The sequence below is a fragment of the Salvelinus fontinalis genome, chromosome 25 (assembly GCF_029448725.1).
Source record: "Salvelinus fontinalis isolate EN_2023a chromosome 25, ASM2944872v1, whole genome shotgun sequence".
NCBI classification, from domain to species: Eukaryota; Metazoa; Chordata; class Actinopteri; order Salmoniformes; family Salmonidae; genus Salvelinus; species Salvelinus fontinalis.
In genome coordinates this window covers 38,276,927-38,292,658 of record NC_074689.1, presented here as the reverse complement: position 1 = coordinate 38,292,658, position 15,732 = coordinate 38,276,927, and the positions used below count along the sequence as shown (strand labels likewise).

At 45.2% G+C, this 15,732-nt stretch overlaps 1 protein-coding gene across 1 annotated transcript in view; it reads left to right on the top strand.

Annotated features, from left to right (window-relative positions):
• Positions 1-15,732, top strand: part of stau2 (staufen double-stranded RNA binding protein 2) — a 321,253-nt gene that overhangs the window by 169,120 nt on the left and 136,401 nt on the right. Inside the window, exon 17 of the mRNA XM_055882277.1 lies at positions 2,273-2,386. Coding sequence (XP_055738252.1) covers positions 2,273-2,386 — 114 coding nt within the window. The remainder of the gene's footprint in view (positions 1-2,272; positions 2,387-15,732) is intronic.

Below are 15,732 nucleotides of genomic sequence, written 5' to 3'. Positions count from 1 at the left end.
CATTGCTGCTATAACAGCCTCCATTCTTCTGGGAAGGCTTTCCACTAGATGTTGGAACATTGCTGCTATAACAGCCTCCACTCTTCTGGGAAGGCTTTCCACTAGATGTTGGAACATTGCTGCTGTAACAGCCTCCACTCTCTGGGAAGGCTTTCCACTAGATGTTGGAACATTGCTGCTATAACAGCCTCCATTCTTCTGGGAAGGCTTTCCACTAGATGTTGGAACATTGCTGCTATAACAGCCCCCACTCTTCTGGGAAGGCTTTCCACTAGATGTTGGAACATTGCTGCTATAACAGCCTCCACTCTTCTGGGAAGGCTTTCCACTAGATGTTGGAACATTGCTGCTATAACAGCCTCCACTCTTCTGGGAAGGCTTTCCACTAGATGTTGGAACATTGCTGCCATAACAGCCTCCACTCTTCTGGGAAGGCTTTCCACTAGATGTTGGAACATTGCTGCAAAAACAGCCTCCACTCTTCTGGGAAGGCTTTCCACTAGATGTTGGAACATTGCTGCTATAACAGCCTCCACTCTTCTGGGAAGGCTTTCCACTAGATGTTGGAACATTGCTGCTATAACAGCCTCCACTCTTCTGGGAAGGCTTTCCACTAGATGTTGGAACATTGCTGTGGGGACTTGCTTCCATTCAATTCTAGCAGGGCAGACATTTGACAAACTGACTTGCTGGAAAGGTGGCATCTTATGACGGTGCCACGTTGAAAGTCACAGAGCTTTTCAGCAAGGCCAGTCTACTGCCAATGTTTGTCTGTGGAGATTGCATGGTTGTGTGCTCAATGTTATACAAACATTGCTTTCGTCAAAGAATCCTCCTTTTGCAGCAATTACAGCCTTGCAGACCTTTTGGCATTCTAGTTGTCAATTTGTTGAGGGAATCTGAAGAGATTTCACCCCCATGCCTCCTGAAGCACCTCCCACAAGTTGGATTGGCTTGATGGGCACTTCTTACGTACCATACGGTCAAGCTGCTCCCACAACAGCTCAATAGGGTTGAGATCTGGTGACTGTGCCGGCCACTCCATTATAGATAGAATACCAGCGGACTGCTTCTTACCTAAATAGTTCTTGCATAGTTTGGAGCTGTGCTTTGGGTCATTGTCCTGTTGTAGGAGGAAATTGGCTCAAATTAAGCACCATCCACAGGGTATGGCATGGCGTTGCAAAATGGAGTGATAGCCTTCTTCAAGATCCATTTTACCCTGTACAAATCTCCCACTTTACCACCACCAAATCATCACAATACCTCCACCATGCTTCACTGATGGCGTCAAGCACTCCTCCAACATATTTTCATTTTTTCATGTTCTTCTTTGTGATCCGAACACCTCAAACTTAGATTTGTCTGTCCATAACACTTTTTTTCCAGTATTCCTCTGTCCAGAGTTCCATTGTCTGTATTTTTTTGCCCATCTTAATCTTTTATTTTTATTGGCCAGTCTGAGATATGGCTTTTTCTTTGCAACTCTGCCTAGAAGGCCAGCATCCCGGAGTCTCCTCTTCACTGTTGACGTTGAGACTGATGTTTTGCAGGGTACTATTTAATGAAGCTGCCAGTTGAGGACTTGTGAGGCGTCTGTTTCTCAAACTAGACACTCTAATGTACTTGTCCTCTTGCTCAGTTGTGCACCGGGGCCTCCCACTCCTCTTTCTATTCTGGTTAGAGCCAGTTTGCACTGTTCTGTGAAGAGAGTAGTACACAGCATTGTACGAGATCTTCAGTTTCATGGCAATTTCTCGCATGGAATAGCCTTCATTTCTCAGAATAACAATAGACTGACGAGTTTCATAAAGTTATTTGTTTCTGGCCATTCTGAGCCTGTAATCGAACCCACAAATGCTGATGCTCCAGATACTCAACTAGTCTAAAGGCCAGTTTTATTGCTTCTTTAATCAGAACTACAGTTTTCAGCTGTGCTAACATAGTTGCAAAAGGGTTTTCTAATGATCAATTAGCCTTTTAAAATGGTACACTTGGATTAGCTAACACAACGTGCCATTGGAACACAGGAGTGATGGTTCCTGATAATGGGCCTCTGTACGCCAATGTAGATATTCCATAAAAAAATCAGCCGTTTCCAGCTACAATAGTCATTTACAACATTAACAATGTCTACACTGTATTTCTGATCAATTTGATGTTATTTTAATGGACAAAAAATGTGCTTTTCTTTAAAAAACAAAGACATTACTAACTGACCCCAAACTTTTGAACGGTAGTGTCATTGTGTGTTTGTCCCTGTGTCTTCCAGGTGCTGTACAGCGATGGTCAGAATGGTAGAGAGTTCATGACCTACCTGACACTCTCACCTGTACAGATGACTTTCCACGGCATCGGGAGCTCCATCGAAGCCAGCCACGACCAGGTAGGATAACTAACCAACTACACCTGGGGAAGATGGGGTTTTGGTGGTGTCTTGGTTGGGTTTTGGTGGGGTTTTGGTGGCATCTTGGTGGCGTCTTGGGGGGGTTTTGGTTGTGTTTTGGTGGCGTCTTGGAGGCGTCTTGGTTGGGTTTTGGTGGCGTCTTGGTTGGGTTTTGGTGGCGTCTTGGTGGCGTCTTGGTTGGGTTTTGGTGGGGTTTTGGTGGCGTCTTGGTGGCGTCTTGGTTGGGTTTTGGTGGCGTCTTGGTGGGATCTTGGTGAGGTTTTGGTTCTACATTGTGTTTGGGTTGTATTGTGGTAATGCTTTGGGGTTTTGTCTGTCTCACTCTCATAAACAGTGACTGGTCCTTGGCTCCAGACCAGAGGGCTTTGTCTGTCTCACTCTCTCATAAACAGTGACTGGTCCTTGGCTCCAGACCAGAGGGCTTTGTCTGTCTCACTCTCTCATAAACAGTGACTGGTCCTTGGCTCCAGACCAGAGGGCTTTGTCTGTCTCACTCTCTCATAAACAGTGACTGGCCCTTGGCTCCGGACCAGAGGGTTTTGTCTGTCTCACTCTCTCATAAACAGTGACTGGCCCTTGGCTCCTGACCAGAGGGCTTTGTCTGTCTCACTCTCATAAACAGTGACTGGCCCTTGGCTCCAGACCAGAGGGTTTAGTTCGTCATTAGTGACCTGAAGTCTTTTACAGACACACTGATAACAACCAGCACTGTTCCACACACTAATAAACACTGATACACACACACACACTGATACACACACACACACACACACACTGATACACACACACACTGATACACACACACACACACACACACACTGATACACACACACACTGATACACACACACACACACACACACTGATACACACACACACACACACACACTGATACACACACACACTGATACACACACACACACACACACTGATACACACACACACACACTGATACACACACACACACACACACACACACACACTGATACACACACACACACACACACACACACTGATACATACACACATTGATACACACACACACTGATACACACACACTTTGTTTCGTTCTCTCTGTTTTTCCTTCCAAATAATGATTATCTCCAAATGTCAGGATGCCCCGTATTTAGTGTGTGTGTCCCCAGCCAGCTTTCTATATTCAGGAGGTGTGTGGAACAGCCAATCAGGTGGGTCTATATTCAGGAGGTGTGTGGAACAGCCAATCAGGTGGGGCTGTATTCAGGAGGTGTGTGGAACAGCCAATCAGGTGGGGCTGTATTCAGGAGGTGTGTGGAACAGCCAATCAGGTGGGGCTGTATTCAGGAGGTGTGTGGAACAGCCAATCAGGTGGAGCTGTATTCAGGAGGTGTGTGGAACAGCCAATCAGGTGGGGCTGTATTCAGGAGGTGTGTGGAACAGCCAATCAGGTGGGGCTGTATTCAGGGAGTGTGTGGAACAGCCAATCAGGTGGGGCTGTATTCAGGAGGTGTGTGGAACAGCCAATCAGGTGGGGCTGTATTCAGGAGGTGTGTGGAACAGCCAATCAGGTTGGGCTGTATTCAGGAGGTGTGTGGAACAGCCAATCAGGTGGTGCTGTATTCAGGAGGTGTGTGGAACGCCAATCAGGTGGGGCTGTATTCAGGACGTGTGTGGAACAGCCAATCAGGTGGGGCTGTATTCAGGAGGTGTGTGGAACAGCCAATCAGGTGGGGCTGTATTCAGGAGGTGTGTGCAACAGCCAATCAGGTGGGGCTGTATTCAGGAGGTGTGTGCAACAGCCAATCAGGTGGGGCTGTATTCAGGAGGTGTGTGGAACAGCCAATCAGGTGGGGCTGTATTCAGGAGGTGTGTGGAACAGCCAATCAGGTGGGGCTGTATTCAGGAGGTGTCTCTTTATCCTGCTCCTCCCAAGCAGAAAATCTGTTGCTTACGTTATCAAATGTAAACATAGGACAGCCCTTTCTTCCCAGATCCTTGAAAGCCTCTCCTCTCCTCTCCTCTCCTCTCCTCTCCTCTCCTCTCCTCTCCTCTCCTCTCCTCTCTTCTCTTCTCTTCTCTTCTCCTCTCTTCTCCTCTGCTCTCCTCTGCTCTCCTCTGCTCTCCTCTGCTCTCCTCTGCTCTCCTCTGCTCTCCTCTCCTCTCCTCTCCTCTCCTCTCCTCTTCCTCTCCTCCTCCTCTCCTCTCTTCTCCTCTGCTCTGCTCTGCTCTCTCCTCTCCTCTCTTCTCCTTTCTTCTCCTCTCTTCTCCTCTCCTCCTCTCCTCTCCTCTCCTCTCCTCTGCTCTGCTCTGCTCTCTCCTCTCCTCTCCTCTCTTCTCCTTTCTTCTCTTCTCCTCTCCCATCCTCTCCTCTTCCTCTCCTCTCCTCTTCCTCTCCTCTCCTCTCCTCTCCTCTCCTCTCCTCTCCTCTCCTCTCCTCTCCTCTCCTCTCCTCTCCTTAATTAAGCCTTTCTAACTGACTGGGGGCTAACAGCTCCCTCTCCTCTCCTCTCCTCTCCTATCCTCTCCATGAGAATTCGCTATTGTGCTCATTTTTTTGCCATGCTGGTAATAGATGCCCAATGGGCTGTTTTTGCGTTTTAGTGCCCCCTTGTGTACTATGTCGGTAATACCATAAATCCTAGGATGGCAGAAGAACGGTATGTCGGTGTGAAAATCTGGATACCTTCCAAGCTTACAGTAAACCTCCAAAAAGTAATTCATAAACTTTTAAATTTCCATATGTACTAGGAAGCTAAATGTTTGTTTCTTGGGTTTCAAGAATGTGACTAATCAAAGTGCCAATGAAAAAAAATAACTAACTGAACTGATTAAAAGTTAAGGGGATATTGGTGAACAAATGCTGTGGTCAAGACTATGTCGCCGCTTATGAATTTACTAGAGTTTACTCAGGTGTTCAACATAGAAGAACGAAGAGCCGAATGTTTTTTTATTAGGTAGTTCTTTTGAGTTTTAGTTTTTGAAAAACAATCTCTCCGCAGAAGTGACAGTTACAGTGATGGTTAAAAAATTAAAAAATTAAAAAAAAACTGCTTGATTGCCGTAGCAACGTCAGGGAAACTGGCCTGAAGGGGAGGAGTTCTGCGACATCTTTGATTGATTCGTTGTCCTTAATTCCCGGGGTCTCAACACGTTAAAGAAAGAGATGAGTTGTATTTACAGATGCAAACAAATGATCATCTTTAACAGTTATTGAGGATTCAAACAACAAAACAAAACATTAAAAAACGGTTTGTGATTTTGTTCATTCTGGCGAGCCGGCGTTTTGAGTTGTGTGGTTGAGTTTGTTCAGACTGGCGAGCCGGCGTTTTGAGTTGTGTGGTTGATTTTGTTCGTACTGGCGAGCCGGCGTTTTGAGTTGTGTGGTTGCAATATCAACAGTCCCTTATCTCTGGTATATCTTGGCATGCATTATTCAAGGATACATTTCAATTGTGTGCAGCACAACAGACATATAATGTATAATATATAATGCACAATGTCTCAGGAAAGTCTGGGTTTGGCAGTACTCACTATAGAAAACAGACGGGCCTCAACCGGGACCTCCAGGCTGTGGTGGACCCATTCTACATACTGTAGTTACTATAGGCCTCTACATACTGTAGTTACTATAGGCCTCTATATACTGTAGTTACTATAGGCCTCTATATACTGTAGTTACTATAGTAGTTACTATAGGCCTCTACATACTGTAGTTACTATAGTAGTTACTATAGGCCTCTATATACTGTAGTTACTATAGGCCTCTACATACTGTAGTTACTATAGGCCTCTACATACTGTAGTTACTATAGGCCTCTATATACTGTAGTTACTATAGGCCTCTACATACTGTAGTTACTATAGGCCTCTACATACTGTAGTTACTATATGCCTCTATATACTGTAGTTACTATAGGCCTCTATATACTGTAGTTACTATAGTAGTTACTATAGGCCTCTATATACTGTAGTTACTATAGGCCTCTATATACTGTAGTTACTATAGGCCTCTACATACTGTAGTTACTATAGGCCTCTATATACTGTAGTTACTATAGGCCTCTATATACTGTAGTTACTATAGGCCTCTACATACTGTAGTTACTATAGGCCTCTATATACTGTAGTTACTATAGGCCTCTATATACTGTAGTTACTGTAGGCCTCTAGATACTGTAGTTACTATAGGCCTCTAGATACTGTAGTTACTATAGGCCTCTATATACTGTAGTTACTATAGTAGTTACTATAGGTCTCTATATACTGTAGTTACTATAGGCCTCTATATACTGTAGTTACTATAGGCCTCTACATACTGTAGTTACTATAGGCCTCTATATACTGTAGTTACTATAGGCCTCTATATACTGTAGTTACTGTAGGCCTCTATATACTGTAGTTACTATAGGCCTCTAGATACTGTAGTTACTATAGGCCTCTATATACTCTAGTTACTATAGGCCTCTAGATACTGTAGTTACTATAGGCCTCTATATACTCTAGTTACTATAAGCCTCTACATACTGTAGTTACTATAGGCCTCTATATACTGTAGTTACTATAGGCCTCTACATACTGTAGTTACTATAGGCCTCTAGATACTGTAGTTACTATAGGCCTCTAGATACTGTAGTTACTATAGGCCTCTAGATACTGTAGTTACTATAGGCCTCTAGATACTGTAGTTACTATAGGCCTCTATATACTGTAGTTACTATAGTAGTTACTATAGGTCTCTATATACTGTAGTTACTATAGGCCTCTATATACTGTAGTTACTATAGGCCTCTATATACTGTAGTTACTATAGTAGTTACTATAGGCCTCTATATACTGTAGTTACTATAGGCCTCTACATACTGTAGTTACTATAGGCCTCTATATACTGTAGTTACTATAGTAGTTACTGTAGGCCTCTATATACTGTAGTTACTATAGGCCTCTATATACTGTAGTTACTATAGGCCTCTACATACTGTAGTTACTATAGTAGTTACTATAGGCCTCTATATACTGTAGTTACTATAGGCCTCTAGATACTGTAGTTACTATAGTAGTTACTATAGGTCTCTATATACTGTAGTTACTATAGGCTTCTATATACTGTAGTTACTATAGGCCTCTATATACTGTAGTTACTGTAGGCCTCTAGATACTGTAGTTACTATAGGCCTCTAGATACTGTAGTTACTATAGGCCTCTATATACTGTAGTTACTATAGTAGTTACTATAGGTCTCTATATACTGTAGTTACTATAGGCCTCTATATACTGTAGTTACTATAGGCCTCTACATACTGTAGTTACTATAGGCCTCTATATACTGTAGTTACTATAGGCCTCTATATACTGTAGTTACTGTAGGCCTCTATATACTGTAGTTACTATAGGCCTCTAGATACTGTAGTTACTATAGGCCTCTATATACTCTAGTTACTATAGGCCTCTAGATACTGTAGTTACTATAGGCCTCTATATACTCTAGTTCAGGGGTGTCAAACTCATTCCACGGAGGGCCTTGTGTCTGCAGGTTTTTGGTTTTTCCTTTCAATAAAGCCCTAGACAACCAGGTGTGGGGAGTTCCTAACTAATTAGTGATGTTAATTCATCAATCAAGTACAAGGGAGGAACGAAAACCCTCAGACACTCGGCCCTCCGTGGAATGAGTTTGACACCTGTGCTCTAGTTACTATAAGCCTCTACATACTGTAGTTACTATAGGCCTCTATATACTGTAGTTACTATAGGCCTCTACATACTGTAGTTACTATAGGCCTCTAGATACTGTAGTTACTATAGGCCTCTAGATACTGTAGTTACTATAGGCCTCTAGATACTGTAGTTACTATAGGCCTCTAGATACTGTAGTTACTATAGGCCTCTATATACTGTAGTTACTATAGTAGTTACTATAGGTCTCTATATACTGTAGTTACTATAGGCCTCTATATACTGTAGTTACTATAGGCCTCTATATACTGTAGTTACTATAGTAGTTACTATAGGCCTCTATATACTGTAGTTACTATAGGCCTCTACATACTGTAGTTACTATAGGCCTCTATATACTGTAGTTACTATAGTAGTTACTGTAGGCCTCTATATACTGTAGTTACTATAGGCCTCTATATACTGTAGTTACTATAGGCCTCTACATACTGTAGTTACTATAGTAGTTACTATAGGCCTCTATATACTGTAGTTACTATAGGCCTCTAGATACTGTAGTTACTATAGTAGTTACTATAGGTCTCTATATACTGTAGTTACTATAGGCTTCTATATACTGTAGTTACTATAGGCCTCTATATACTGTAGTTACTATAGGCCTCTACATACTCTAGTTACTATAGGCCTCTATATACTGTAGTTACTATAGTAGTTACTATTGGGCTCTATATATTGTAGTTACTATAGGCCTCTATATACTGTAGTTACTATAGGCCTCTATATACTCTAGTTACTATAGGCCTCTATATACTCTAGTTACTATAGTAGTTACAGGATATAGGACATATAGGACATATAGGATATATAGGACATATAGGATATATAGGACATATAGGATATATAGGACATATAGGACATATAGGACATATAGGACATATAGGATATATAGGACATATAGGACATATAGGATATATAGGACATATAGGACATATAGGATATATAGGACACATAGGATATATAGGACATATAGGATATACAGGACATATAGGATATATAGGACATATAGGATATATAGGACATATAGGACATATAGGACATATAGGACATATAGGACATATAAGACATATAGGATATATAGGACATATAGGATATACAGGACATATAGGATATATAGGACATATAGGATATATAGGACATATAGGACATATAGGACATATAGGATATATAGGATATATAGGATGTATAGGATATATAGGACATATAGGACATATAGGACATATAGGACATATAGGACATATAGGATATATAGGATATATAGGATGTATAGGATATATAGGACATATAGGATATATAGGACATATAGGACATATAGGATATATAGGACATGTCACGGCTGTACTGGACAGTTTTATGTATAAAAATTAAGTTGGTTGTTGATTAGTATGCTGTTGTCTCAATGACTGAACAAGGACTTACATTTTTGCCGCCAGCCAGCAGTCTACATGGCAGCCTTGTGACACACCGTGTATAGCTTCCTGAAACGCTCGGCTTAACGACCAAACAGGCCTAACAATGAACATGTATTAATTAGCTAAAGCAAAGCTATATGCCCTGGAACTACAGAAAGCCTATAATCGATTCGATAGGCAGCTGCATAGACGAGTCACAATTTCAGCTCCACGGACAGCGATCGGTACTTTGTGATTGGCTGCCTGCCTGAATTTGTTTGTTTTTTTGGGGGGGGGGTGAACTCCAACCTTGAGTGGGGCGAGAAACTGTGTTACGCCAGTGACAGCTATGCTACACAGCTAGCTAGCCTAGCGATGCCTGCCAGGACGGCTGTTGTTGCCAAGAGCAGTGGGCCGTGACCAACTGATAGGACACCAGGCTTCTCTCCAGGGTTTGTCCTCCGTATAGTGGGTCACCCACAAAACCCCGGGACCCGACCCTCAAAGAAACACCCCAACAATGAGAGGACAATAAGGGGACCCCCCCCCCCCCCCATTCCCACCCCCCTCCCCGTCCCCCGTCCACGTCCCCGTCCCCTGCAAAGCAACATTTAACATACACAGTGGGGTTTGTGTGTGTTTGGTAAACGACGTCACAGTAAGGAGGTTTAACATGACAATGTGTGCATGCTGGGAATGATGCAGGCAACGTGACATCGAGCGAGATGTTCTGCGTCACTACCCTGGTTGAAGCCTACGAGATGAGAGAGGGATAGTTATCACTGTTCGTAGTGCTATTGAAACAACACACACACCGTCTCTGTCCGTGTTACACCGCTGAACAACACACACCCCGTCTATGTCCGTGTTACACCGCTGAAACAACACACACACCGTCTATGTCCGTGTTACACCGCTGAACAACACACACACCGTCTCTGTCCGTGTTACACCGCTGAAACACACACCGTCTATGTCCGTGTTACACCGCTGAAGCAACACACACCGTCTCTGTCCGCGTTACACCGCTGAACAACACACACCCCGTCTCTGTCCGTGTTACACCGCTGAACAACACACACACACCGTCTCTGTCCGCGTTACACCGCTGAACAACACACACCCCGTCTATGTCCGTGTTACACCGCTGAACAACACACACCATCTCTGTCCGTGTTACACCGCTGAACAACACACACCGTCTATGTCCGTGTTACACCGCTGAACAACACACACACACCGTCTCTGTCCGTGTTACCACGCTGAAACAACACACACCCCGTCTATGTCCGTGTTACACCGCTGAAACAACACACACACCGTCTATGTCCGTGTTACACCGCTGAACAACACACACACCGTCTCTGTCCGTGTTACACCGCTGAAACACACACCGTCTATGTCCGTGTTACACCGCTGAAGCAACACACACCGTCTCTGTCCGCGTTACACCGCTGAACAACACACACCCCGTCTCTGTCCGTGTTACACCGCTGAACAACACACACACACCGTCTCTGTCCGCGTTACACCGCTGAACAACACACACCCCGTCTATGTCCGTGTTACACCGCTGAACAACACACACCATCTCTGTCCGTGTTACACCGCTGAACAACACACACCGTCTATGTCCGTGTTACACCGCTGAACAACACACACACACCGTCTCTGTCCGTGTTACCACGCTGAACAACACACACACCGTCTCTGTCCGCGTTACACCGCTGAACAACACACACACACCGTCTCTGTCCGCGTTACACCGCTGAAACAACACACACACCGTCTCTGTCCGCGTTACACCGCTGAAACAACACACACACCATCTCTGTCCGCGTTACACCGCTGAAACAACACACACACCATCTCTGTCCGCGTTACACCGCTGAACAACACACACACCATCTATGTCCGCGTTACACCGCTGAAACAACACACACACGATCTCTGTCCGTGTTACACCGCTGAACGACACACACACCGTCTATGTCCGCGTTACACCGCTGAAACAACACACACACGATCTCTGTCCGTGTTACACCGCTGAAACAACACACACCATCTCTGTCCGTGTTACACCGCTGAAACAACACACACACCATCTATGTCCGCGTTACACCGCTGAAACAACACACACACTATAAGAAACGTTAATGTGTTGAAAATCCCAAATTGTTTGCGTAGTCAACTTACACACAGCTCTGACACACACAAACTTACCCCACCAGAAATGCCACCAGGGGTCTTTTCACAGTCCCTAAATCCAGAACAAATTCAAGAAAGTGTACAGTATTATATAGAGCCTTAGTGTATGGAACGTCCTTCCATCTCATATTGCTCAAATAAACAGCAAACCTGGTTTATAAAACAGAAGAAGCATTACCTCAGGGTGAAATTTAGCAAATGTGTAAAACTTAAAAAATGAAATATCACATTTACCAAAGTATTCAGACCCTTTACTCAGTACTTTGTTGAAGCACCTTTGGCAGCGATTACAGCCTCAAGTCTTCTTGGGTATGACGCTAAGAGCTTGGCACACCTGTATTTGGGGAGTTTCTCCCATTCTTCTCTGCAGATCCTCTCAAGCTCTGTCAGGTTGGATGGGGAGTGTCGTTGCACAGATATTTTCAGGTCTCTCCAGAGATGTTTGATCGGGTTCATGTCCGGACTCTGGCTGGGCCACTCAAGGACATTCAGAGACTTGTCCCAAAGCCACTCCTGCGTTGTCTTGTCTGTGTGCTTAGGGTCGTTGTCCTGTTGGAAGGTGAACCTTCGCCCCAGTCCGAGGTCCTGAGCGATCTGGAGCGCATCAAGGATCTCTCTGTAATTTGCTCCGTTCATCTTTGCCTCGATCCTGACTAGTCTCCCAGTCCCTGCCGCTGAAAATTATCCCCACTGCATGATGCTGCCACCACCATGCTTCACCGTAGGGATGGTGCCAGGTTTCCTCCAGACATGACACTTGGCATTCAGGCCAAAGAGTTCCATCTTGGTTTAATCAGATCAGAGAATCTTGTTTCTCATGGTCTGAGAGTCCTTTAGGTCCCTCTTGGCAAACTCCAAGCGGGCTGTCATGTGCCTTTTACTGCCTTGTCTGTCCACTCTACCATAAAGGCCTGGTTGGTGGAGTGCTGCACAGAGGAACTCTGGAGCTCTGTCAGAGTGACCATCGGGTTCTTGGTCACCTCCCTGACTAAGGCCCTTCTCTTCTGATTTCTCAGTTTGGCCGGGCGACCAGCTTTAGGAAGAGTCTTGGTGGTTCCAAACTTCTTCCATTTAAGAATGATGGAGGGCACTGTGTTTTTGGGGACCTTCAATGCTGCATTTTTTGGTACCCTTCCCCAGATCTGTGTCTCGACACAATCCTGTCTCGGGGCTCTACGGACAATTCCTTCGACCTCATGGCTTTGTTTTTGCTCTGACATGCACTGTCAACTGTATGGCCTTATATAGACAGGTGTGTGCCTTTCCAAATCATGTTCAATCAAATGAATTTTCCACAGGTGGACTCCAATCAAGTTGTAGAAACATCTCAAGGATGATCAATGGAAACAGGATGCACCTGAGCTCAATTTCGAGTCTCATAGCAAAGTGTCTGAATACTTATGTAAATAAGGTATTTTTGTTTTTAATACATTTGCAATAAAATCAAAACCTATTTTTGCTTTTTGAGAGAGAGAGAGAGAGAGAGAGAGAGAGAGAGAGAGAGAGAGAGAGAGATCTTAACTGTGTAATTAGACAGAGCTGTAAATGTGGTGAGTGGGAATGAATGAATGGTACATCTCTAAACTGGGACTGATAACTGTTTCCTGGAGCTCGTCAAACCGAGAGAGAGAGACACACACACAGACACGCTTTCTCATACATAGAGTTTTGTCAGGGCACCACCCATAGGGTATTTCCTGCTGCTCATGATGAGTGAAGTGAAGGGTTATGTTCCGTGATGTGTTAGGGGTTGGAATGGTAGCGAGAGAGAGATGGGTGCCCTTTCTGGCCTTCGTATGTCTTCTCTCTCGTCTGTGCCATCTGCCCAACACATGTCGGCCAGCCCAGGGACTAGGGCCTTGCCTACAGCCACAGATGTAGTGAGGCAAGCAGACGTCTCCAACGTTATATACTAAAGCAATATTACTTTCCTATAGAACTAGAATGGAAGAGGACCTTTTGGTGAGAGAGGGAGGGATGGGGTCTTATCCCATCTTACACACCACATACACACACACCACAGACACACACACCACAGACACACACACACACAACACAGACACATACACACACCACAGACAGACACAACACAGGCATCACACAAACACACACCACAGACACCACACAAACACACACCACAGACACCACACACACACCACAGACACCACACACACACCACAGACATCACACACACCACAGACACCACACAAACACACACCACAGACACCACACACACACCACAGACATCACACACACCACAGACATCACACACCACACACACACACACACACACACACACACACACACACACACACACACACACACACACACACACACACACACACACACACACACACACACACACACACACACAATACTGACACCACACACCACAGACAGACACAACACAGACACCACACAAACACACACAGGCACACACACACACACACACACACACACACACACACCACATACACACAGACACCACACACCACATACACACAGACACCACAGACATACAGACACCACATACCACATACACCACACATCACAGACACCATACACCACATACACACAGATACCACATACACACATACACCACACACCACAGACACCACACATCACAGACACACAGACACCACATACACACAGACACCACACCACACAGACACCACATACACACAGACACCACACCCCACATACACACAGACACCACACACCACAGACACACACATACCACAGACACCACACACCACAGACACCACACACCACAGACACCACATACACACAGACACCACACACCACAGACACATAGACCACACAGACACCACACCACACAGACACCACATACACACAGACACCACACCCCACATACCCACAGACACCACACACCACAGACACACACACACCACAGACACCACACACCACAGACACCACATACACACACATACCACATACACCACACATCACAGCCACACAGACACCACATACACACAGACAGTGCTATCGGGGAGGGACATGCTGATATATTTTGCTGGCTTTCCATGAATCGCCCAGAGTGGATTCTGGGGCACTTGTTAGGCAGAGTGGATTCTGGGGCACTTGTTAGGCAGAGTGGATTCTGGGGCACGTGTTAGACAGAGTGGATTCTGGGGCACTTGTTAGGCAGAGTGGATTCTGGGGCACTTGTTAGGCAGAGTGGATTCTGGGGCACTTGTTAGGCAGAGTGGATTCTGGGGCACTTGTCAGACAGAGTGGATTCTGGGGCACTTGTCAGGCAGAGTGGATTCTGGGGCACTTGTCAGACAGAGTGAATTCTGGGGCACTTGTTAGGTAGAGTGGATTCTGGGGCACTTGTTAGGCAGAGTGGATTCTGGGGCACTTGTTAGGCAGGGTGGATTCTGGGGCACTTGTCAGACAGAGTGGATTCTGGGGCACTTGTCAGGCAGAGTGGATTCTGGGGCACTTGTTAGGCAGAGTGGATTCTGTTGGACTAGTTAGTCAGAGTGGATTCTGTTGGACTGGTTAGACAGAGTGGATTCTGTTAGACTAGTTAGTCAGAGTGGATTCTGTTGGACTAGTTAGTCAGAGTGGATTCTGTTAGACTAGTTAGTCAGAGTGGATTCTGTTTGTTCTGCAGAGCTGAAGTAACAGAAATGTCAGCCGTGGGCAGCACTAGCCTATCAGAGCCCTCGGCCCACAGCAGTAGCCTATCAGAGCCCTCGGCCCACAGCAGAATCCGGGGCCCGTGTGTGGGGTGTCGCTCCAGCAACATGGGCCGAGGACAATCGAAGGCGACAAGGTGACTGTTGTCTGCCGCCCGCTGGACTGTGTGTGTCTGAATAAGACTGTGTGTGTGTGTGTGTGTGTGCGTGTGCGTGTGCGTGTGCGTGTGCGTGTGCGTGTGTGTGTGTGTGCAGTGCTCAGCTGTGTCACACTGGTCCCATGGGGCATCGTATCTTCACGTCTGTAGGAGGGCAACTAGTAACACATGATGCCCTCCAAAACTACACTGAACACAA